Source organism: Entelurus aequoreus, linkage group LG17, assembly GCF_033978785.1.
Source record: "Entelurus aequoreus isolate RoL-2023_Sb linkage group LG17, RoL_Eaeq_v1.1, whole genome shotgun sequence".
Lineage (NCBI taxonomy): Eukaryota > Metazoa > Chordata > Actinopteri > Syngnathiformes > Syngnathidae > Entelurus > Entelurus aequoreus.
Genome location: NC_084747.1, coordinates 5620103 through 5646558, shown reverse-complemented (window position 1 = coordinate 5646558; position 26456 = coordinate 5620103). Strand labels below are relative to the sequence as shown.

Sequence of the window (26456 nt, the reverse complement as noted above, 5' to 3'; positions counted from 1 at the left end):
CAACCAGGTATGGTGAAGATAAGGTACTTTTTTAAAAAAATAGTAAAATAAGATAAATAAATTTAAAAAAAAATCTTGAATAAAAAAGAAAGTACAACAATATAAAAACAGTTACATAGAAACTAGTAATGAATGAAAATTAGTAAAATTAACTGTTAAAGGTTAGTACTATTAGTGGAGCAGCAGCACGCACAATCATGTGTGCTTACGGACTGTATCCCTTGCAGACTGTATTGATATATATTGATATATAATGTAGGAAGCAGAATATTAATAACAGAAAGAAACAACCCTTTTGTGTGAATGAGCGTAAATGGGGGAGGGAGGTTTTTTGGGTTGGTGCACTAATTGTAAGTGTATCTTGTGTTTTTTATGTTGATTTAATAAAAAAAAAATTAAAAAAAAAACGATACCGATAATAAAAAAAAACGATACCGATAATTTCCGATATTACATTTTAACGCATATATCGGACATCTCTATTTATTATGCATTTTCAGCCGGTGCGACTTATACTCCGAAAAATACGGTATTTAATATTTCTATGCTTACTATCGTATATTATTTATTTGTTCACTGTTCTGTTACAGAGAACAAGGAAATTGGATAAAATTGCTATGGTATGAAAAGGGGTAGGATTAAATAAGCTCTGCTTCTTCCGACTCCTTTTCGCACGTGCTGTAATGAAACAACTGGAATTGTGTGATGCATTACATTGTGTCGTAGGCACGTTCCAAATAAACTGAAACTGAACTGAAATAGCAAGATAAAGATGCCGACTACTCAAATGCAATACAGGAGTTTCTTTTTGAAAAAAAAAAATCACATGGCATGAGGTTGCCTACAGCCACAACAATGTTTTTATACTCTGTGCTAATTAAGACTGACGATTTTTTTTGCAAGTGTAGGAGACGTGGCGGTTCATTGAATAAAAGTGCTCATTTGCAATATGTATTATTAACAAAGTTGCCCAAATTGACGCTAGTATAGACCTGGCACTTTCTGCAGTTGAGTACGCCAACGCACCGCGTCACAGCGGTATAGGAGTACACGTGAAAGTGCATGTAAGGGATATCAGGTGCAGGCTTTCTTCGTTTGTCAGGAATGGGCACCGGGTCGTTGGGTCGCCGCCTCAGCTTCCGGGTCATGATGGGTTTCACCTCCATGGAATCTGAATCAAAATAAACATTCTTAAAACAACTCATAGTCCCCCAAAAAGTCAATACAGTCCAACTTTGGTTTTTGCACTCCCCATTTGACCATGAAAATTATTCGCCAACATTTGTCCCGTTTTTCATATTCTTTCTCGGTTATCGTACAGCCAAACATTATGCGTAACCAACAAGTCGTGTTAGTGATGGGCGATACGGCCTAAAATACATATTGTGATATATATTGCATCCTGCGATAACAATATATATCACATTATTTGGTATACAAATGACAATAGAACCAAAAGATATTTCCAGTGGTGTCATTTTACCGCCTGTTAGCTCCATGGTTAGCTTTTCGTTCTCGATCATCTTCTTCTTCTCCTCCAGCTCGGCGATGAGGTTTTCCTTCAGTTCCACCTTCTTGTCGTCAAACTCCTTCACCGCCGCCTTCTTCTCCTTGTTGTAGTTTCTCTCCACCTGATCCGTCTGCACAAGACACAGGACTAAGGCCATGTCTACCCTAGGTCGTTTAACCCCTTAAACAACTAATTATTTAGTCTAAGCCCCCGTTTCAGCCACACTAACCCAGCGTTTAAGGTCCCCCTCCTCGGACACATTTTTACAGGGCTAAGTGCGCCGTGTATTTCTGGAATCTCCGGCACTTAGCTTTGTATGGACTAAGGCTGAAACGACGCGTCGACGTAGTCGACGTCATCGGTTACGTAAATACGTCGACGCCGTTTTTGTGCGTCGACGCGTCGCATATTTACGTCACACTACCGTCATGGCGGAGCGCAAAGCAGACTGTGCGAGCGAGGGGAAAAACGCACGCCAAAAGTCGTCAAAAGTGTGGGAGTATTTCAATACACAGCCTAATAATGTTGTTGTATGCACACTGTGTCGAGCGGAAATGGCATATCATAGCAGCACAACGACTATGAACGAACATTTGAAAAGAAAACCATCAACCATCAACTAGTCAATCGTCCGCGTTAGCATACGTTGTCATCATTACACAAAAACATGAATGTGTCATTTGTATCTGCTAGGGGTGTAACGGTATGTGTTTTGTATTGAACCGTTTCGGTACGGGGCTTTCGGTTCGGTACGGGGGTGTACCGAACGAGTTTCTAAACTAAAGCTAACTTTATCTGCTAAAGTCTTAACAAGTTGCTTTGCTTGTCTGCCTCTGTCTCAGCACGCAGCATTGTCCCACCCATACAACCATCTGATTGGTACACACGCAGCATTGTCCCACCCACACAACCATCTGATTGGTACACACGAAGCATTATCAGCCAATCAGCAGTGCGTATTCATAGCGCATGTAGTCAGCGCTTCAGCGTGGAGCAGATAGGTGTTTAGCAGGTGAGCATCAGGCAGCGGACTCTCCCCAAATGATAATAAACACCTCCCAGTCAACTACTAGTAACATCACTATGAGCCCGTTGACCTACTAGAAACTTAAACTGCAGCTCAGCTCACTCGCAGTCCTGGTTTGAGGTGAAGGCTAATTACCTCTCAGTTCCAGCCACATCGACCCCTTCTGAGCGCCTATTTTCAGCTGCTGGGAATATTGTAAACAAGAAAAGAAGCAAAGCAAGTAGACATGCTAACCTTTCTTCATTACAACTGTTAGTCACTCACTGGAATGAGTAGAATTGGTTATTGTGTACTGTGTTGGACTGGATGTTTATTTTGCACATTTTAAAAGCAATACTTAATGTTTACAGTGCTCCAGAATATTTAGATTGGCACTTTTTTGTATTGGATGTTTATCTTTATTTTTGCACATTTTAGCAAATAAGCAATACTTTCACTTTTGTTGAAATGTTTACACTGTTGTTACAGAATATTTCGTTTTGCACTTTTTTGTATTGGACGTTTATCTTTATTTTTGCACATTTTAAAGCAAAATAAGCAATACTTTTACTTTTGAAATGCTTATACTATTGCAGAATATTAAGATTTGCACTGGATGTTTACTTTTATATTTGCACATTAAAAAGCAAATAAGCTACTTTTAATTTTGTTAAATGTTAAAAGTTTTAAATGTTTACATTGTTACAGAATATTTTGTCATGTTGTCAATGTTGACTGAGTGGCCATACTTTTTTTTTTTGTAAATAAAAACCATGCCTTTTGAAAAAACTGGCCTACTTTTATTTTTTCATCTTCATTTTAAATAATAAAAATAAAAAAATCGGTAAAAGGAAAAATAATCTATAGATGAATCGAAAAAATAATCTATAGATTAACCGATTAATCGAAAAAATAATCTATAGATTAATCGATAGAAAAATAATCGTTAGCTGCAGCCTTAGTATGGACTCATTGATCGTTTACAAACTGAGTTCGGAGAGGAAGTGACGCCAGAAAGACCGCGCCCCACACAGGAAGTGATGTCAGAAAGAACGCTTCACAGCCAGCTTCATAATAAAGCGGTTTCGTAACTCGGAGCTAACCACTGGAAATATGGAGGCGAGTCATCCAGACATGCCCGTGTTTCTCTTTCTTCTACATGTACAGACGCTTGTGGAAATCACACATGAATACCTTAAGAGTAGGGGTGTAATGGTACGTGTATTTGTATTGAACCGTTTCGGTACGGGGGTTCCGGTTCGGTTCGGAGGTGTACCGAACGAGTTTCCACACGGACATATTAAGTAGTGTAACGCACGTTGTGCATTGTTTACTCAAAATGTAGTCTATCATAGCCCGTTAGCTGCTAGCATGCCGCTAACGGGCTAGGATAGACTGACCATACGTCCTCTTTTCACCGGACATGTCCTCTTTTGCGGAGCTGTCAGGGCGGAGTTTCTTAAATGCCTCAAATGTCCGGCATTTTGAGTTAGGGTTGCGTGTATTTTCAATGTACGTTCAGGGTTAAGAAAGGGTTAAAAACAAAACAAATTGTGCGTGCAGCAGTATTGGTGAGGGAGGGGCAGAGAGAGAGAGAGCGAGAGAGAGAGTTATGATAAACGCGCATGCGTCGCCAGGCTCTGCTTTTTATCCATAGATTTATCACATTTAATTTTTTATTATCTATAGCAGGGGTGTCAAAAGTGTGCCCCGGAGGCCATTTGCGGCCCACAGCTAATGTTTTAAAGGCCCACGGCACATTCTAAAAATACTATTAAAATAAACAAAAACATAACAAAAGTGAAATAAAAAAGCTTAAAGGTTAAATGTAATTTAGAAAAAGTTGCAATGTTGACTAATAAAACAAAGCTGTTTTTTTTCTTTCGAAATGTCATTGCTCAAAACATAATATTGAATCAAAATCAATGTTATTATGAATTATTGACCTATCCAGGGTTCCGATTACTTCACATCAAATATTCCAATAAGAACAATATTTTTGGTGGAAGATTTGGCAAATTTGGTAAATAAATAACCCAAAAATGTATATTTTGTTGTTTTCTTACTGTACCGAAAATGAACCGAACCGTGACCTCTAAACCGAGGTACGTGCCGTTACACCCCTACTTACGAGAAAGCGATTGCAGCTATTTCAGATACAACACTTCTCAGATGGCAAGAGAAAGTTCGAATGTCGAGGTGAGCTGTGATTCGACTTAGCGAAAAACTTTGTCCATTTGTCGAAGGAGAGTCAACGAGAATGCGAGCTCCTGTGGATGTGATAAAAAAAAGGTAGCGTGTGCTTTGTATTACCTGGCCGTAGAGGGAAGACTCCGGAAAACGGCGAATACTTTTGGACTGGCAAAGCAGACTGTATCAGTCATTGTCCGCCATGGTTAGAGTGTCCGCCCTGAGATCGGTAGGTTGTGAGTTCAAATCCCGGCCGGGTCATACCGAAGACTATAAAAATGGTACCCATTACCTCCCTGCTTGGCACTCAGCATCAAGAGTTGGAATTGGGGGTTAAATAACCAAAAATTATTCCCGGGCGCGGCTACGCTGCTGCCCACTGCTCCCCTCACCTCCCAGGGGGTGATCAAGGGGATGGGTCAAATGCAGAGGACACATTTCACCACACCTAGTGTGTGTGTGACAATCATTGGTACTTTAACTTTATGTATGTCTCAAACTCAACGTCTAGGTCCAGAGTATATAAAGTCACCAAAAAGGAATGGACAATGAAGGTGAAGGCAAAAGAGAGGAGTGTCCTGACCAGATATCTAGACCCCTAGATTGATTGATGTAAAATGTTCTTTATCACATTGTTTACGTGTCTAATAAAGATTTGATTAGTTTATGATGGCTCAGGTGTGATTCACTACAATAGGGCCCCACAGCACACTGGATTCCAGTTCATTGAAATACCACAACACCGGATATTGTTCAGATAAGTTAAATTTAAGAACTTGCACACAAAGCAACACTGGAGGTGACTGACGTGCGCATTTTCCGCGCATGCGTACTAGGTCGCGTCGCGCCGGCAGACGGAGGGGGGCGGGGGTCTAAAACGGTGGCATTGTTGTGTGTGTGGACACGGATAAGGTTAGGTGTGATTTACCCTGGATAACCTTATCCGGCTTAGTGTAAACGGGGCCTAAGAGTGAGAAAGCGCCATAAAAAGACCACAAAAGAAAAGTTAAAAGGGACACTTATTTGTTGGTGCACTCAATCACCTCAAGCTTCAGAAAGAGATCTGCGAAAAGAAAGAAGAAGAATATAACTTAAAATGCAGATGTTGCCCTTTTCTGTTACCTCATTCATTGTCGTGTCACTCACCTGCATTGCGGAGTCTCTCTTTATACTGCTGGTCTAACTTCTTCATCCTCTTCTGATACTCCTGCAGTGTGCCTGCAAACAGCTACATGTGTTTGCTAGCGTCTCAAAAAGGACTCCTCAGCAATGAACCTTCTTATCAGCACTAAACGTGGGAAAAATCCATCATCTCATCCGCCTCACTTCTCTGCTCCACTACACATCGTAAAATAAAGTTGGCAGTTAGCTGCAGATTCCCTTCAAAAATTCATTGAAGTCTTTGAATGTTTCGATCATGGACAAAGACTGTCCATTAGCATTTAAGCTACAGACTTTTAGGCTCATTTTGCAACGATGAACATACAGTATCTTATTGAATGAACACATTAAGCTGGGCAAACCCACGGCATAATGGGCCACAGGAACCTTTTAGTTCCAGGAACGACAGTTACTAGCAACTAAATGTTCCTGGACGTTTGGTGGAAAAGGCAACTAAAACTGTGTGTTCCCAGCAACATTCAGAGAAAATGCTGAGCGACACATCCCACCATATAAACTAATTATGTGCAGCATCAATCTTACCTTCTTGTAATTGCTGCAGTTGTCTTTTTAAGGAGGCCAGCTTGTCCTGGTACATTCTGGAAAGTACACAAACAGCAGATATCGTACACTGTGCCTCGTGGACATTTTTTACAATAAAAATGCCTCAAAAAAAAGCTTTAAAGGCCTACTGAAAGCCACTACTACCGACCACGCAGTCTGATAGTTTATATATCAATGATGAAATCTTAACATTGCAACACATGCCAATACGACCGGGTTAACTTATAAAGTGCAATTTTAAATTTCCCGCCACACTTCCGGTTCAAAACGCCTCTGAGGATGACGTATGCGCGTGACGTAGCCAGTTTAACAGAGGTATGGCTTCCCCATTGAAGCCAATACGAAATAGCTCTGTTTTCATCTCATTATTCCACAGTATTCTGGACATCTGTGTTGGTGAATCTGTTGCAATTTGTTCATTGCATTATGGAGAAAGAAGCTGAGCAAGCAAAGAAGAAAGTCGGTGCGAAGCGGAGTATTTTGCGAGGGAAGTCAGCAACACAACACAGTCGGTGTTTCATTGTTTACATTCCCGAAAGATGCAGTCAAGATCGAAGAACTCGGACAACAGAGACTCTTACCAGGAGGACTTTGACTTCGTTAACAGACGCAGACGCGATACCGTGAGTACGCTTCCAAACATTTGATCGCTTGCTATAACTAGCTCGAGCTAGTAGCTAGGAGCTAGCATAACAAACACCTAGGTGTTTGTTATGCGGGATTAATTTGTGGCATATTAAATATAAGCCTGGTTGTGTTGTGGCTAATAGAGTATATATATGTCTTGTGTTTATTTACTGTTGTAGTCATTCCCAGCTGAATATCAGGTCCCACCCGTGCGCTTCCAAACATTTGATCGCTTGCCCGTACGTGCGTGTCATGTACGTAACTTTGGTTAAATATATAAGCTTTATGAACCTTGGGTTAGGTGAACGGTTCTTTGGGCTGAGTGAGTGTGTGTGTTGTGCAGGTGTTTGAATTGTATTGGCTCGTTATATATACGGGATCCCGTCCATATACCGTTCGAGCTATAACTAGCTCGAGCTAGTAGCTAGGAGCTAGCATAACAAACACCTAGGTGTTTGTTATGCGGGATTAATTTGTGGCATATTAAATATAAGCCTGGTTGTGTTGTGGCTAATAGAGTATATATATGTCTTGTGTTTATTTACTGTTTTAGTCATTCCCAGCTGAATATCAGGTCACCCCCGGCTCTCACAGCATCTTCCCTATCTGAATCGCTTCCACTCCCCACTAGTCCTTCACTTGCACTTTCCTCATCCACAAATCTTTCATCCTCGCTCAAATTAATGGGGAAATCGTCGCTTTCTCGGTCCGAATCTCTCTCACTTCTGGCGGCCATCATTGTAAACCATAGGGAACTTTGCGTATATGTTCAATTGACTACGTCACGCTACTTCCGGTAGGGGCAAGCCTTTTTTTTAATCAGATACCAAAAGTTGCGATCTTTATCGTCGTTGTTCTATACTAAATCCTTTCAGCAAAAATATGGCAATATCGCGAAATGATCAAGTATGACACATAGAATAGATCTGCTATCCCCGTTTAAATTAAAAAAAATAATTTCAGTAGGCCTTTAACACACACTAGGAATGGGCAAAATGGTCTAAAATCTCTACTGCAATATATATAGCAGCCTACTGCGAGAGGGATATGAATGACAATATATTACTTGGTATATAAATAATAATACAACCATTTCAAAACTGGTTAAAAAGGCTCCTAATTTGGCTGCTGCTAACATATTGCCTCATTTACAGTTCAATTATTTTCTCAAAATTATTATTAATCTACTTGTTAATGTTATTAGATGGTTACTTTCTGTTGTAACATGGATCTATTTACACATCTGTTCAAATATAATAATCACTTATTCTTTTGTTTGGCTACTTTACATTAGTTTTGGGCAATACTACAAATGTGGGTATCAATCCAATACCAAGTAGTAACAAGTGCAGTATTGTTCATACCAATGCTGATACTTCAAATTGTCAATATCTGTGAATGATTACATTTTTATTACAATTATTATCCGACAAAAATTATTGTTCTAATCAGTCTGACCTAAGCCTAGATTAATGTGTTAAATAAAAAAATATCTTTGATTAATTGACACATAGTTTTAAATAATCATTTGACAAGGTTGTAAACAGTAAGTAGGTTTGAGTATGAGTTTATTTGGAAGATGCAAACATACAACATGATACATCACATTTCCAGTTTCTCTTTTCAACATGTTCGAAAAGGAGTAGGAAGAAGCAGAGCTTATTTAATCCTACCCCTTTTCTTTTACATAACAGTTGCTAAAACTTTTCTTCACTTCCTGTTCTCAATTTATTCACAATATACTGCATAAGTAATCACAATAAAAATAAATAAATAAATAATAATTGGTGATGTAAGTTATATTTCATATGATGAGATGAGTAAGATTATTTTGAGAATGAATGAATGGATGGATGAAATAAATTCAGAATGTTCATCATGGTTCTTCTTCTTTGTACTTTGTAAACACTTTAAGTTTGAAGAATTTTTTGAAGTGGATCATATTAGTACATTGTTTGATTGCTTTGCTTAATCCATTCCATAATTGGATATAATAACTGAATACTATTAAAATTAAGAGTAAGATTACTAATTCAGTGTTAATATTTGAGTGAGCCATAGGCCTAAGTGTAGTGGAAAAGTTGGGCCCCTAGAATAAAAAGGTTAAGAACCACTGGTATACATCATCTATTTTGGGCAACCCTAACACACGCAAAAAAAAGAGACTTACTGTTCCTTGATCTCCACATAGTCGTCCTCATCGTGCTTGGCGAGGTCTGTTTCGCTGGCGTCCTCAGTGTCTTCACCAAGAACAACAAGAAAACATCTCTTACTAATGGTAAATATGTAAGGAGGACCATTTGCTCGCTGCAGGAAATAAAACTTTTTTGAAAAATGCGGAATATTTCTCAAGTCACCTCCGCTGCAGGCCATGGTAAGAAATGGTAAATGGGTTATACTTGTGTAGCGCTTTTCTACCTTCAAGGTACTCAAAGCGCTTTGACACTATTTCCACATTCACACACTGATATTAACAGAGGCTGTCTGCTTTTCCAGGCTTCTGATTGGACAAAATGTGCCTGACAGCAGGTGTATGCGCTTGCATATGGACAGGGACTGTTTTGAAACTGTTTAACCCTGCATATGCGTTTTGGAAAGCATCCCTGTTTGTGTGGACGTGGCCTTAATAAATACAATTTTAAAAAATGAATTTAAACTTCTTTAAAACACTGGAAAAATAGCATTTCTTGCCTTCCCACGCTTTATTAAATTAGACTTTAATATATGAAATAAACAATGTTTTTACAGAATTAGTTTTAGTCCATATTCCAACTTAATTTAAGTTTATATTCTTTGAAAACAAAAAAAACATAGTTTATTGGAAACTCCCACTTATATTGTAAAATCAATGTTGTAACATGTAACTTGTTTTGAGGAAGGGTTTATGATCATTTATACACTAAATATTAAATTGCCAGAATCATTTGGAAAGGAGATACGTGTTGAATTGTGAATCGATTCCAAATAGAATAATCGCCCCAAGAATCGGAATCAAATTGAATTGTAAGTGGTTGTAAAATGTGCGAGGGTCACCACTTTGTCAACAAATGCGTGAGCAAATTGTCCAACAGTTTAAGAACAACATTTCTCAACCAGCTATCGCAAGGAATTTAGTGATTGCACCATCTACGGTCCGTAATATCCTCAAAAGGTTCAGAGAATCTGTAGAAATCCCTGCACTGTAACATTGAATGCCCGTGACGTTCGATCCCTCAGGCGGTACTGCATTAAAAAGCGACATCAGTGTGTAAAGGATATCACCACATGGGCTCAGGAACACTTCAGAAAACCACTGTCAGTAACTACAGTTTGTCACTACATCTGTAAGTGCAAGTTAAAACTCTATTATGGAAAGAGAAAGCCATTTATCAACAACACCTTGATATTGAAAGTGCCTTGACTCTAGTGTGAATTATAAATGTGTTTGTTGTTCAAAAAAATAAATAAAAAATAAAAAATAAAAACATCATTTAAAACATAGCAACAATTGTAACAAAAAATAAATAAAATTAAATTAAATTAATTAAAATATGGGGATCTGCATCAACAATATGATTTGCCTGAGAAGTCTATCAAGCTCCATGTTCTGATGTTTAAATGTTAGTTGTCTGGTTGTAGTTGTGTCTGCGCTTGTGTTTTTGTTCTGTTGTTTTTGTGTATGTTAAGAAAGCAATGATGCACTGTGCCCAAGACAAATTTCCCCGCGGGGACAATAAAGTTGAACCTTGAACCTTGAACCTTGAAGGTGGACCAGACAAAAAAAAAAAAAAAAATAGGTAGCCCCTTTTGTGTTTTTTTCCATATTTTTTTGTATTATTACTCTCTGTATTTGCTTTAGTTTTCTTTCCTTAATGTTGAAAGTGCCTTGACTTTTGTGTGAATTATAAATGTGTTTTTTGTACAATTAAAAAAAATAAAAAAATGTATCATTTAAAACAGCAACAATTGTAATAAAAAATAAATTAAATTAAATTAAAATATGGGCTTCTGCATCAACAATATGATTTGCCTGAAAAGATGGACAGGACAAAAAAAAAAAAAAAAAAAAAAAAATAGTAATAGTAAAATAAATAAATAAATAAAAAATAGGTAGCCCTTTTTGTGGGGGGGTTTTCCATTTTTTCCATATTTTTTTGTATTATTACTCTCCGTATTTGCTTTAGTTTTCTTTCCTTGATGCTGAAAGTGCCTTGACTTTTGTGTGAATTATAAATGTATGTTTGTTGTTCAATTAAAAAATATAAAAATAAAATAAAATATTTTAAAACATAGCAACAGTTGTAATAAAAAAATAATTAAATAAAATAAAATTTAAAAAATATGGGTATCTGCATCAACAATATGATTTGCCTGAAAAGCTGGACAGGACAAAAATAAATAAAAAATAAAAATTGGTAGCCCTTTTTGTGGGTTTTTTTCATATTTTTATTTTTCATATATATATTATTTTTCATATATATATATATATATATATATATTTTTTTTATTTAAATTAATTATTATTACTCTCTGTATTTGCTTTAGTTTTCTTTCCTTGATGTTGAAAGTGCCTTGACTTTTGTGTGAATTATAAATGTATGTTTTTGTTCAATAAAAATAAAAATAAAAATCATTTAAAACAGTATATTGTAATAAAAAATAAATACAATTAAATTAAATATTAAAAAAAAGGGACTACGTTGGTGCCAAGAACACCCCCCACCCCCCAACAATCTTTCAACCGTGGTGACGTCCCTGGCGGTGTGCCTCATCAAGTATCAGCCGGCGAGTCTAACATGCTGCGGACTTCCAACACGCGTGTCACGGAACGAACCAGCCCGGTTAGGAGACACCAAAACCGGGGAACGCTCGCCCAACCATCGTGGATTCTTTTTATCCCGCCACGGAGCCTCTTGGCCAGAAATTTGATGTTTAAAAGAAGCAAACATGGAAGCTAACGCTTTTCCTTGCCAGCCTTTTTTTGCCGCATGGGGAGCATTAATCCGGGATTAATCGCTCCGACCGTACGTGGCGAACTTCCGCTGCCCGTTAAGAGCAAGCCTTCTACCGGCCGCGGCCTGTCCGTTGCGGTCCCCGTGAAGCTGACACAGCAGCTTTCGTTTTCACGGGGTTAGCATGAGTGTGCTAGCTGCGGTCAGCTGTTGTTGGAAAGGGAAGAAAGAATGGAGTGCTTTTTTAATTTATTATTATTTTAAATGCAATTTTAGGGGAATGGAGTGACGAAGTAGCGGCGTGTGGAAAGTGAGGAAAGTTGGCTAACCTTGGACGGCTGTCATTGCGTGTCTGTCCCACGTCTGTCTGTCCGTCTGTGGCGTCTCATTGAATGGCGTGAAAAGGGCAGTAAGCGCCCGCTTGTTAACCGCTTACGTAGCCCTTTGGAAGTAGCATGGCGCTGCTTAAGCTAGCGTCCGCTGTTCCGGGTACGTGCAACACCGGTTGGGATTTGTTCATATTTTCATTATTTTTTTAACTTTACCATCAAACATTGGGGTGAAAAAATGAGGCGGCGTATTTATTGCTTTATCGAATTTAGTTTGAGTTTATTTGGAACATGATACATCAGTTTCTCTATTCAACATGTTCGAAAAGGAGTAGGAGGAAGCAGAGCTTTTTTATTTTTTGTTCATATTTTCACTTTTTTTTTTTAACTTTACCATCAAACATAGGGTGCAAAAATGAGGCGGCGTATTTATTGCTTTATCGAATTTAGTTTGAGTTTATTTGGAACATGATACATCAGTTTCTCTATTCAACATGTTCGAAAAGGAGTAGGAGGAAGCAGAGCTTTTTTATTTTTTGTTCATATTTTCAATTATTTTTTTAACTTTACCATCAAACATTGGGGTGCAAAAATGAGGCGGCGTATTTATTGCTTTATCGAATTTAGTTTGAGTTTATTTGGAACATGATACATCAGTTTCTCTATTCAACATGTTCGAAAAGGAGAAGGAGGAAGCAGAGCTTTTTTATTTTTTGTTCATATTTTCAATTATTTTTTTAACTTTACCATCAAACATTGGGGTGCAAAAATGAGGCGGCGTATTTATTGCTTTATCGAATTTAGTTTGAGTTTATTTGGAACATGATACATCAGTTTCTCTATTCAACATGTTCGAAAAGGAGTAGGAGGAAGCAGAGCTTTTTTATTTTTTGTTCATATTTTCATTTTTTTTTTTTAACTTTACCATCAAACATAGGGTGCAAAAAATGAGGCGGTGTATTTAATGCTTTATTGAATTTAGTTTGAGTTTATTTGGAACATGATACATCCGTTTCTCTATTCAACATGTTCGAGAAGGAGTAGGAGGAAGCAGAGCTTTTTTATTTTTTGTTCATATTTTCATTATTTTTTTTAACTTTACCATCAAATATTGGGTGCAAAAATGAGGCGTGTATTTATTGCTTTATCGAATTTAGTTTGAGTTTATTTGGAACATGATACATCAGTTTCTCTATTCAACATGTTCGAAAAGGAGAAGGAGGAAGCAGAGCTTTTTTATTTTTTGTTCATATTTTCATTTTTTTTTTTTAACTTTACCATCAAACATAGGGTGCAAAAAATGAGGCGGTGTATTTAATGCTTTATTGAATTTAGTTTGAGTTTATTTGGAACATGATACATCCGTTTCTCTATTCAACATGTTCGAGAAGGAGTAGGAGGAAGCAGAGCTTTTTTATTTTTTGTTCATATTTTCATTATTTTTTTTAACTTTACCATCAAATATTGGGTGCAAAAATGAGGCGTGTATTTATTGCTTTATCGAATTTAGTTTGAGTTTATTTGGAACATGATACATCAGTTTCTCTATTCAACATGTTCGAGAAGGAGTAGGAGGAAGCAGAGCTTTTTTATTTTTTGTTCATATTTTCATTATTTTTTTAACTTTACCATCAAACATTGGGGTGCAAAAATGAGGCGGCGTATTTATTGCTTTATCGAATTTAGTTTGAGTTTATTTGGAACATGATACATCAGTTTCTCTATTCAACATGTTCGAAAAGGAGTAGGAGGAAGCAGAGGTTTTTTATTTTTTGTTCATATTTTCATTTTTTTTTTTTAACTTTACCATCAAACATAGGGTGCAAAAAATGAGGCGGTGTATTTAATGCTTTATTGAATTTAGTTTGAGTTTATTTGGAACATGATACATCAGTTTCTCTATTCAACATGTTCGAGAAGGAGTAGGAGGAAGCAGAGCTTTTTTATTTTTTGTTCATATTTTCATTATTTTTTTAACTTTACCATCAAACATTGGGTGCAAAAATGAGGCGTGTATTTATTGCTTTATCGAATTTAGTTTGAGTTTATTTGGAACATGATACATCAGTTTCTCTATTCAACATGTTTGAGAAGGAGTAGGAGGAAGCAGAGCTTTTTTATTTTTTGTTCATATTTTCATTATTTTTTTAACTTTACCATCAAACATTGGGTGCAAAAATGAGGCGTGTATTTATTGCTTTATCGAATTTAGTTTGAGTTTATTTGGAACATGATACATCAGTTTCTTTATTCAACATGTTCGAAAAGGAGTAGGAGGAAGCAGAGCTTTTTTATTTTTTGTTCATATTTTCAATTATTTTTTTAACTTTACCATCAAACATTGGGTGCAAAAAATGAGGCGGTGTATTTAATGCTTTATCGAATTTAGTTTGAGTTTATTTGGAACATGCATGCATACAACATGATACATCAGTTTCTCTATTCAACATGTTCGAAAAGGAGTAGGAGGAAGCTGAGCTTTTTTATTTTTTGTTCATATTTTCATTATTTTTTTAACTTTACCATCAAACATTGGGTGCAAGAAATGAGGCGGTGTATTTATTGCTTTATCGAATTTAGTTTGAGTTTATTTGGAACATGATACATCAGTTTCTCTATTCAACATGTTCGAAAAGGAGTAGGAGGAAGCAGAGCTTTTTTATTTTTTGTTCATATTTTCACTTTTTTTTTTTAACTTTACCATCAAACATAGGGTGCAAAAAATGAGGCGGTGTATTTAATGCTTTATTGAATTTAGTTTGAGTTTATTTGGAACATGATACATCAGTTTCTCTATTCAACATGTTCGAGAAGGAGTAGGAGGAAGCAGAGCTTTTTTATGTTTTGTTCATATTTTCATTATTTTTTTAACTTTACCATCAAACATTGGGTGCAAAAATGAGGCGGTGTATTTATTGCTTTATCGAATTTAGTTTGAGTTTATTTGGAACATGATACATCAGTTTCTTTATTCAACATGTTCGAAAAGGAGTAGGAGGAAGCAGAGCTTTTTTATTTTTTGTTCATATTTTCAATTATTTTTTTAACTTTACCATCAAACATTGGGTGCAAAAAATGAGGCGGTGTATTTAATGCTTTATCGAATTTAGTTTGAGTTTATTTGGAACATGCATGCATACAACATGATACATCAGTTTCTCTATTCAACATGTTCGAAAAGGAGTAGGAGGAAGCAGAGCTTTTTTATTTTTTGTTCATATTTTCATTATTTTTTTAACTTTACCATCAAACATTGGGTGCAAAAATGAGGCGGTGTATTTATTGCTTTATCGAATTTAGTTTGAGTTTATTTGGAACATGCATGCATACAACATGATACATCAGTTTCTCTATTCAACATGTTCGAAAAGGATTAGGAAGAAGCAGAGTTTTTTTTTTTTTTTAATTTGTTCATATTTTCAATTATTTTTTTAACTTTACCATCAAACATTGGGTGCAAAAATGAGGCGGTCTATTTATTGCTTTATCGAATTTAGTTTGAGTTTATTTGGAACATGCATGCATACAACATGATACATCAGTTTCTCTATTCAACATGTTGGAAAAGGAGTAGGAAGAAGCAGAGCTTTTTTTTTTTTAAAGTTTTTTTTTTTTTTAATAAAACTTTATCTATAAACTGCAACATTTACAAACAATCGCTAAATAATAATATTCAAAAACAGTACAACTACTCAGTGGCCTAGTGGTGAGAGTGTCCGCCCTGAGATCGGTAGGTTGTGAGTTCAAACCCCGGCCGAGTCATACCAAAGACTATAAAAATGGGACCCATTACCTCCCTGCTTGGCACTCAGCATCAAGGGTTTGGAATTGGGGGTTAAATTACCAAAAATGATTCCAGGGCGCAGCCACCGCTGCTGCTCACTGCTCCCCTCAACTCCCAGGGGGTCATTCTTGCCAACATTGAGACACGCTTTTTTGAGCAAAATGTGCCTACCTGGTTTATTTATTTATATTTTTGTATTAATCAATCCAACAATAATACCATAATAATACAACTACAAATCCAAAACCAAACCCGGCCCAGCAACATTCAGAATAGCAATCAACCGAGCAATTGAGGACACACAAACATGACACAAAACAATCTAAAAGTAGTCAAACAACAATGAGTAATATCCACAACAGTATCAATATTAGTAAGAATTCCAACAAAGCGGTGATTAGAAATCCCTCATTGACATTATCATCACAGCCATTTATTTTAAAAAAAATACAATAAAAACACATTTGCATCACATCTCATAAGCTTAACAGTGTGTCCAATATTTTCCACAAAGATAAAATAAGTCATATTTTAGGTTCATTTGATAGTTAAAACAAATTTAGATAATGAATCCCATAATCCAATATATGACTCATTATCTAAAGTAAAAGCAGTTTTTTCTACTGATATTGTTTCCATAGCTTGTGTATACCAGTCAGTATGAGTTGGACTATCAACCGCTATCCATTTTTGTAGTATTACCCTTTTTGTTATGATGCATATTGAAAGTATTTTTTTAACTTTACCATCAAACATTGGGCGCAAACATGAGGCTGTAACGCAGTGTGTTTATTGCTTTATCGAATTGAATGTGCTTTTGGGGTAACATTAGCCGCGTTCGGCTCTGGAACTGCATACCGAGGTCGGATGTCTGACCGATATTAGTCGTTCTAATGTTTTAAACCAGTGGTCCCCAACCACGGGTCCGGGGACCGGTACCGGTCCGTGACGCATTTGCTACCGGGCCAGGGAGAAACATTAAATAATCTATAAAAGGACTGCATTTTCTCCGACTTAACTTTGGCCTGTCCCGCTAGACCAGGGGTGTCAAACTTGTTTTCATTTAGGGCCACATCGCAGTCATGGCTGCCAAAAGAGGACCGGTTGTAACAGTAAATATTTAATGAATTTGCCTATGAATTTTAATATAAAAAATAAAAAAAAGTTACGTAAAGAGTAAAAAAAAAATTGTGGATTTTACCAGTTTTTTTACAGAAAAAAATGGCAGCTTAGTTGCCAGACTTTTACTGTAAAATATATGATGTTCTTTTTTAATATTATTTTTACAACATATTACTGTAAATAGAAATACAGTACCGCTGTTTCATTTTATTTTGGCAACTCAGTCGCCATTTTTTTTACCATAATAAAATGTGGTACTAGGGATGTCCGATAATGGCTTTTTGCCGATATCCGATATTCCGATATTGTCCAACTCTTTAATTACAGATACCGATATCAACCGATACCGATATCAACCGATATATGCAGTCGTGGAATTAACACCTTATTATGCCTAATTTGGACAACCAGGTATGGTGAAGATAAGGTACTTTTTAAAAAAATTAGTAAAATAAGATAAATAAATTAAAAACATTTTCTTGAATAAAAAAGAAAGTACAACAATATAAAAACAGTTACATAGAAACTAGTAATGAATGAAAATGAGTAAAATTAACTGTTAAAGGTTAGTACTATTAGTGGAGCAGCAGCACGCACAATCATGTGTGCTTACGGACTGTATCCCTTGCAGACTGTATTGATATATATTGATATATAATGTAGGAACCACAATATTAATAACAGAAGGAAACAACCCTTTTGTGTGAATGAGTGTAAATGGGGGAGGGAGGTTTTTTGGGTTGGTGCACTAATTGTAAGTGTATCCTGTGTTTTTTATGTTGATTTAATTTAAAAAAAAAAAAAAAAACGATACCGATAATAAAAAAAACGATACCGATAATTTCCGATATTACATTTTAACGCATATATCGGCCGATAATATCGGCAGGCCGATATTATCGGACATCTCTATGTGGTACCATAAAATCATCAGCCGTGGATTAAAAAAACTACAAAAAACTGACAGCTCAGTCGACACAATTTGACTGTAAAAAAAACAACATTGGTCATTTTTTCAAACTTACAGCAATATGCTGTAAAAAACTCCCTATATTTTAATATTTATTTGGATTTTGACCAACAAAGTTAGATAATATAATATTTGTCGCAATTTTGGACACTATTTTTTTTCCCTGTCAAACTAGCAAAAAAACAATACCTTTAGTAAGAAAATAAGAAAGTAAAGAAAGAAAATATAAGTTAAAGTTCCAATGATTGCCACACACACACTAGGTGTGGTGAAATTTGTCCTTTGCATTTGACCCATCCCCTCGTTCACCCCCTGGGAGGTGAGGGGAGCAGTGAGCAGCAGCGTGGGCCACGCTCGGGAATCATTTGGTGATTTAACCCCCAAATCCAACCCTTGAAGCTGAGTGCCAAGCAGGGAGGCAATGGCTCCCATTTTTATAGTCTTTGGTATGACTCGGCCGGGGTTTGAACTCACAACCTCCAAGTCTCTAACCACAAGGCCACTGAGCCGGTCGTTTTTTTTGTCGCATATTATTTCCAGGCTTTTGCGAACCATATAAAATGACGTGGGGGGGGCCAGATCTGGCCCGCGGGCCTTGAGTTTGACACCTGTGCACTAGACACACCAATGAGCTTGTTTATAGATGTACAATAAAACTCCTCATAGGAACTTGCCATTTGTTCTAACTTTGTGACATGATACAATGCACATTAATGAACATAACAAATAGAAAAGTGACAGATTGTAACCAAAGGCTGATTTCCATCAGCATTTCATTGCAAAGAAACAAGCCCAGGGCTCCCACCAGTGGTGTGCGGTGAACTACACACCAGGTGAGGCACAGATACTTTTGAAGTTTAGTTTTTTTTTTAAACTTAAATTCATATATGCAGCAATAATCATTGTTGATTTAGGTTGCACGTTCGAATGACAGGGAAAATAAGGGAGTACATTTACTTTCATAAAAACGATATCATAATGATATTATGATCTGATAAATGGGTCCAAAAAGTATTTGATAAAGTTGTTATTAAATACTTTTTGGTCCCATTTGCTTTTAACAAAATATATCAAGTATCGTGAGTGTATCTTACCTTTCTGTGTTCGTATCTGAAGTAGAGCGGCAGCAATCGAATATTTTAGTAATCGAGTATTCTATCGAATATCCCGATCGCTTAATCGAGTAAATCATATTTTTGCTTAATTAAGGTTTAATTATACATGTTAAGATGTGCCCTCAATTATTGCGTTTGGACTAATTGTCTTTTATTTCCTAAACGCCTGTTTTCATTATTGAAGGCTGACACGCACAGCTCAGGAAACAACGGAATTTCCGCGATTTTGACCATGAAAATGATCAAAATGTGCAGGAACCACACCAAAATCACATAGAAAGCATAAACCAAAAGAGAAATATTCAAACTTATTTTATTACTTCGTTTGAGGAACAGTCCTGGTCGTGGAACGGTAGACCAGCTCTATACTCTCGGCAGGGTCCTTGATGGTGCATGGGAGTTTGCCCAACCAGTCTACGTGTGCTTTGTGGACTTGGAGAAGGCATTCGATCGTGTCCCCCGGGAAGTCCTGTGGGGAGTGCTCAGAGAGTATGGGGTATCGGACTGTCTTATTGTGGTGGTCCACTCCCTGTATGATCAGTGTCAGAGCTTGGTCCGCATTGCCGGCAGTAAGTCGGACACGTTTCCAGTGAGGGTTGGACTCCGCCAAGGCTGCCCTTTGTCACCCATTCTGTTCATAACTTTTATGGACAGAATTTCTAGGCGCAGTCAGGGTGTTGAGGGGATCCGGTTTGGGTGGCTGCAGGATTAGGTCTCTGCTGTTTGCAGATGATGTAGTCTTCAGCTCTCATTGGATCGGTTTGCAGCCAAGTGTGAAGCGACTGGGATGAGAATCAGCACCTTCAAGTCCGAGTCCATGGTTCTCGCCCGGAAAAGGGTGGAGTGCCATCTCCAGGTTGGGGAGGAGATCTTTCCCCAAGTGGAGGAGTTCAAGTACCCAGGAGTCTTGTTCACGAGTGAGGGAAGAGTGGATGGTGAGATCGACAGGCGGATCGGTGCGACGTCTTCAGTAATGCGGACGCTGTATCAATCCGTTTTGGTGAAGAAGGAGCTGAGCCGGAAGGCAAAGCTCTCAATTTACCGGTCGATCTACGTTCCCATCCTCACCTATGGTCATGAGCTTTGGGTTATGACCGAAAGGACAAGATCACGGGTACAAGCGGCCCAAATGAGTTTCCTCTGTGGGGCTCTCCCTTAGAGATAGGGTGAGAAGCTCTGTCATCCGGGAGAAACTCAGAGTAATGCCGCTGCTCCTCCACATTGAGAGGAGCCAGATGAGGTGGTTCGGGCATCTGCTCAGGATGCCACCCGAACGCCTTCCTAGGAAGGTGTTTAGGGCACGTCCGACCAGCAGGAGGCCACGGGAAAGACCCAGGACACGTTGGGAAGACTGTGTCTCCTGGCTGGCCTGGGAACGCCTCAGGATCCCCCGGGAGGAGCTGGACGAAGTGGCTGGGGAGAGGGAAGTCTGGGCTTCTCTGCTTAGGCTGCTGCCCCCGCGACCCGACCTCGGATAAGCGGAAGAAAATGGATGGCTGGCTTTTTGAACATTTCATGGTTAAGCCACCTGGTGTCAAGGTGAGGCACTGTCTCCCCTGACAGCACGTCACTGGCTCCCACTAATACAGCGTTATAGTGAGTTGTATATTTCGCAAGTGGGAAGCCGGTACCTGAAAAAAATGCCTACATTAAACCGGTCCGTGGTGCAAAACAAGGTTGGGGGACTACTGTTTTAAACCATAACCACCATTGATTTAACCCTTGTGTAATGTTCATACTGTTGTTATTCAGCCAGCGTTTGTGGGTCTGACGGACCCGTTGCATTTTGTGGCTTTCAATGCCTCACAATCAAACACTTTTATGTTAAAATACTGAACAGATGTTTACCTTATCCCAATAAACATTTGATCAGTATTTTAACATAAAGTGTTTGATTGTGAGGCATCAAAAGCCACAAAATGCAACGGGTCTATCAGACCCACAAACGCTGGCTGAGTAACAACAATATGAACGCTGCAACATTGTTTGTCAACACGGTCTGCTCTCATTTTCTCGCACATTTGACCCTCTGATGTTCTGTGTACCTACAACCTGTCCTCCTCCTGTGTGTGTGTGCCGTGGGTCCAGTGGACCCGGACATCTTATATGTAACATAAATATGTAGGGGGGTGTATGGTGTGTGGTCATTAAATCATACTTGCCAACCCCCCCTGATTTTCCCGGGAGACTCACGAATTTCAGTGCCCCTCCCGAAAATCTCCCGGGGCAACCATTCTCTCGAATTGCACCCGGACAACAATATTGGGGGCATGCCTTAAAGGCACTGCCTTTAGCGTCCTCTCTCACCTGAAAAGGAGACTATTATATATGTCTCCGTTATCCATAGATTTATCTATAACCCATAAAGTAGGCAGGCACTGAGCTATTTCTCAGTGTGTGTTTATTCCAGCCGGCACGTTAATACACTGACACACAACATCCGGATTCCCATCATGCATTGCTTCAAAACTACGGCAAGTAGTAATGTCGAACGAAGAAGAGACATGGCGACGACGAGTAAGAAGAAGAAGTACTAGGGGTGTAACGGTACGTGTATTTGTATTGAACCGTTTCGGTACGGGGGTTTCGGTTCGGTTCGGAGGTGTACCGAACGAGTTCACATGCTAGCAGCGACCGGGCTAGGACAACATGTAAAAATCAGAGCTGGAAGACCCACCTGCCTCGTTAAGATCTCCCGTTTGGGAACACTTTGGCTGCGCGATACAACAATGGAGGACGGAGGTTTGCCGACATTGTTCAGCAGCTGCTTCTGACAACACGTCAAACATGTGTTGCACCGTTCCTGCTTCCGGCTCCCAGACCGTAGTCGAGGAGCGCGAAAGGAGACACTCCTCCAGGGCCGATGTATTCTCGGGGGATTCCAGCGATTAGTTGCAAATCGTGGATTTATTGAGGTCTTGCACACAGCCAATCTAACAAAACACTAGCCACTCCCCGCACTCATGCTACCGCTCCCTCACTTCGCTCACCCACATACTCACCTCACATGCTGTCACACATATTAAAGGGCCACACACACACATACGCTACTCTCATAACACATGCTAACCCATTTGAAGCGTCACCACCGCATTCAAGCAGCCTCTCCTCGGGGAGTCAGGCAGGGCTAAAGCAATAACAAATGTTTTTATAGCAGCAGATATAAGTCCATATTGCATTAAAAACTAGATTTCGACCCACTTCTATGGTGGAAGAACAATGAGCCCATATATCCTCTTACTGCCAAGTTAGCCAGGCTGGGGGTGGGGGAGGAAAGTTAATCTAAGGCTGAGTTGACTTGAAACTGTTTAATGTTGCACTTTTTATGTAGAAGAAACATTTTGTCATTGTATTTAATCTGAGCATCAACTTGAGGCAGTTTAATGTTGATTAACGTGGACCCCGACTTAAAGAAGTTGAAAAACTTATTCAGGTGTTACCATTTAGTGGTCAATTGTATGGAATATGTACTGTACTGTGCAATCTACTAATAAAAGTCTCAATCAATCAATCAAAAAAAGCACTTAATATGTAGAAAGGTTTTGTTAAGAAACCATTCTGAGCCTGATTTTTATTTTATATATGTTGACCACATTAACCCTGGCAATGGACCCTGTGTGTATATGTATGTTATGCCATTGTTTACAAATTAGGTAAATAAATAACCCAAAAATGTATATTTTGTTGTTTTCTTACTGTACCGAAAATGAACCGAACCGTGACCTCTAAACCGAGGTACACTACCGTTCAAAAGTTTGGGGTCACATTGAAATGTCCTTATTTTTGAAGGAAAAGCACTGTACTTTTCAATGAAGATAACTTTAAACTAGTCTTAACTTTAAAGAAATACACTTTATACATTGCTAATGTGGTAAATGACTATTTTAGCTGCAAATGTCTGGTTTTTGGTGCAATATCTACATAGGTGTATAGAGGCCCATTTCCAGAAACTATCACTCCAGTGTTCTAATGGTACAATGTGTTTGCTCATTGGCTCAGAAGGCTAATTGATGATTAGAAAACCCTTGTGCGATCATGTTCACACATCTGAAAACAGTTTAGCTCGTTACAGAAGCTACAAAACTGACCTTCCTTTGAGCAGATTGAGTTTCTGGAGCATCACATTTGTGGGGTCAATTAAACGCTCAAAATGGCCAGAAAAAGAGAACTTTCATCTGAAACTCGACAGTCTATTCTTGTTCTTAGAAATGAAGGCTATTCCACAAAATTGTTTGGGTGACTCCAAACTTTTGAACGGTAGTGTACGTACTGAACCGACATTTTTGTGTACCGTTACACCCCTAACGGTATATCATTTATAAGAAATACGCTTGCAAGTTCCAAAATGATTGGAAACAAATAATTTCAGTTCATCCAGGACAGCTCCAAAGGGAAGGTGTATGCTGCCTGAACGGATTATTTATATTTAAGAAATACTTGTAAATATATACACCCCCCATCTCAACACACACACACACACACACACACACACACACACACACACACACACACACACACACACACACACACACACACACCATCTCCCGAATTCGGAGGTCTCAAGGTTGGCAAGTATGCATTAAATATGTATTGTGATATACGTTCTTCACAGAAAATGAGTCAAAGTCAGTGAGTCTTAGTTTGAAAAAATAATTAATTGTATAATTTTTCTTTTAATAAAAAAAGGAAAACGGTTCCCACAGACCCGAACACCACACAAGGGTTAACAAATGTAAACGTTAGCATAAGCAAGCTAACCTATCGTGGCGGCACATCGCTCCCACTACCAAGCACGGTAATCAACACATTTACACCAAATTCAAACATTTTCTACACTTTTTTGAGCAAAAATGCGCCTTCCTGTACTACAATACGATGTATTCCCAACAACTAGACGGACCAGGGAAGCTTCTACGCTCCATTCCCCGCAGCGTTTGTTACCTTCTTCCGAGTCTCTGCCTCTGAAGCTGCGGTCGTCGTCGTCCTCCACGCTGTCGAGTTCCTCTTCGTCGTTGTAGTAATCCACCATGGGCGAGAGCAACGCGGTGGAAGCCATGTTATTGGCACAAAAAAAGAAAAACGTAAACAAACCACGAACAAAAATAAACAATCGAATTTGGTGTTTTTTTTTTAGTGGCTCGTTCGAGCGCCTGCAACGAAGAAGGCCCACTCTGGTTAGGGTTGCTGGCGTAATGCCTGTTCAAAAATGAAGTACTCCAACCGTAAAGGTGACATACTATGTATACTTTGGCGAAAAGGCTTTTGCGTGTTGGCTGGGGAAAATTGTGTCTGCGAACGTGATTACATTTAAATGTTGGTTTGGATGTTTCCGAACGATCATTCAATCAGGCATATTTTTGGACACCACAAACACAAGGGGGGTTGGCTGTTTTTGTTTTTTGGCACCACTTATTTTAACGTGACTGTTGTGCACTGAAGATGAGTTGATATTTAACTTAAAGTTCTATTCTAGGCAAATAATATGTTTTTTTACAACTTAACTGTGCTATCCTAACGGTTAAATATAATTTAATGGTTGTGTCGCTTGCGCAAAATGGGAAGGTGCCGAACGCAATGCCTGTTCAAAAATCAAACCCTATTGATGGAAAATATACACATTATGTGAACTTTTTTAAAAGTCTTAACAAACAGTTTATGTTACCGTGATTACTCCTAAAAGATGGTTATTTTGTTTTGGATGAATATATTTTCAGGCATATTTTTAAACAACATGATTACACTGAGTTTGACTTTTTGCTTTCGCTACTTTAAATATTGCCATTTTAGACTGGAGAGGGGCTGAAATAACTATATATAACTTCAGTACAAGTTCTCTGCATTACATGAATTCGGTGGTGTACAAGTTAACGTTAATATCGTAATGTAGCGTCGTGGGTTTGGTGGTTGGCTGGGAAACCCCGCCTCTTCCGGTCGGAGGCGGTCCCGAGTTGCTATGGTTCCTCGATTAACAAGAATTTGGTGATCATTTGTGACCATTTTTATTGGACGCAAACAAAAACTGTGGCACTGAAATGCCCACTGAATCTGTCGAGGTATGCAAAACAAACGGTTTTAAATATATTTAGAAGAGATAAACAAACTCTCGTATGATGACGTCATAATGCACTATTAATAACCATTGTCATACTAATATTATAAAGGACAAATGGACATGTGTAGGAAAAGCCAATGTCTGTAGAGCTGGAATACAATTATCTTAGATTTTTCTGCATGGTACTTATAACACATTATTTTAATGTAGAAAGTGTCTGGTAAGAAATAATATATTGTTGGTAAAAACAAAACAAAACTGACTTTGTAAGCTAAAAAAAAAAAAAAACTTGATTTCAGTGCTTGTTTCGATTCGATTTAAAAAAAATAATTAAAGTAAAAGTACCTTTACATTATTTTTTTTCATTGTAATAAATAAAAAGTTGAGCTAATAATAATATGCAAATCTGAAATGGCAGATAATATTTTTTCTTTTCAGAAGTATACCGTATCTCCAATTGTATTAACTTATAATAAGGAAAAATAACTTGTTGGTTAAAAAATATATATATATATATATTTATTTTAAAAAAATGTGGTCATTATTATAAATATAACTTGAAGTTGAGCTAATAATAATATGCAAATCTGACACGGCAGATTATTTGGTTTCTTTTAAGAAGTTTACTATATCTCCGAGCAAACTGGTCCAACCTATTAAGTTTATTTGGCATTTATTTACTACTACTACTATTACTATTACTTTTCATGCCAATTATAATTCAAACAAATACGAGATATAATTATTTTTATTTTGCCTACTTTTATGTACATTTTTTAAATAAAACGAGCCACTTGTTCCCCAGAGGCACAATTTAAAAAAATGTGTTGTATTGTTAACAATTCAAACTTACACAATGACTCAAGCGACACTTTGATTTTGTACGGCTTGTCTTTCTAAAAACATGTCTTTTTATTCCTCATAAGCACATATTAACACTTTCAGTTCCAGTGGGGGAAAGACATCATTTTTTTTCCCAATCAGCAGTTGCCTTGTTGAATCCTATAGTATACCAGGGCTCCAATAATGATGCATTTTTATTGTGGTTTAGACATGGAAAGAACTCACAGTTGATTGAACAAATATTTAACTTCT

At 37.9% G+C, this 26456-nt stretch overlaps 1 protein-coding gene across 3 annotated transcripts in view; it reads right to left on the bottom strand.

The window, feature by feature from the left end:
* suds3 (SDS3 homolog, SIN3A corepressor complex component) overlaps window positions 1-24616 on the bottom strand; it is a 34649-nt gene extending 10033 nt beyond the window's left edge. Inside the window, exons 1-7 of one of the 3 annotated variants that reach the window (XM_062024478.1) lie at window positions 24251-24616; window positions 9229-9298; window positions 6411-6466; window positions 5853-5924; window positions 5750-5769; window positions 1484-1640; window positions 1076-1171 (exon numbers count right to left, since the gene is read on the bottom strand). In XM_062024478.1, coding sequence (XP_061880462.1) covers window positions 1076-1171; window positions 1484-1640; window positions 5750-5769; window positions 5853-5924; window positions 6411-6466; window positions 9229-9298; window positions 24251-24365 — 586 coding nt within the window. In that variant the 5' untranslated portion in view covers window positions 24366-24616. Of the gene's footprint in view, window positions 1-1075; window positions 1172-1483; window positions 1641-5749; window positions 5770-5852; window positions 5925-6410; window positions 6467-9228; window positions 9299-12318; window positions 12476-24250 lie in introns of those variants that run through there. The other 2 variants (XM_062024477.1, XM_062024479.1) reach the window with 2 other exon arrangements.
* Window positions 24617-26456: the final 1840 nt, after the last annotated feature.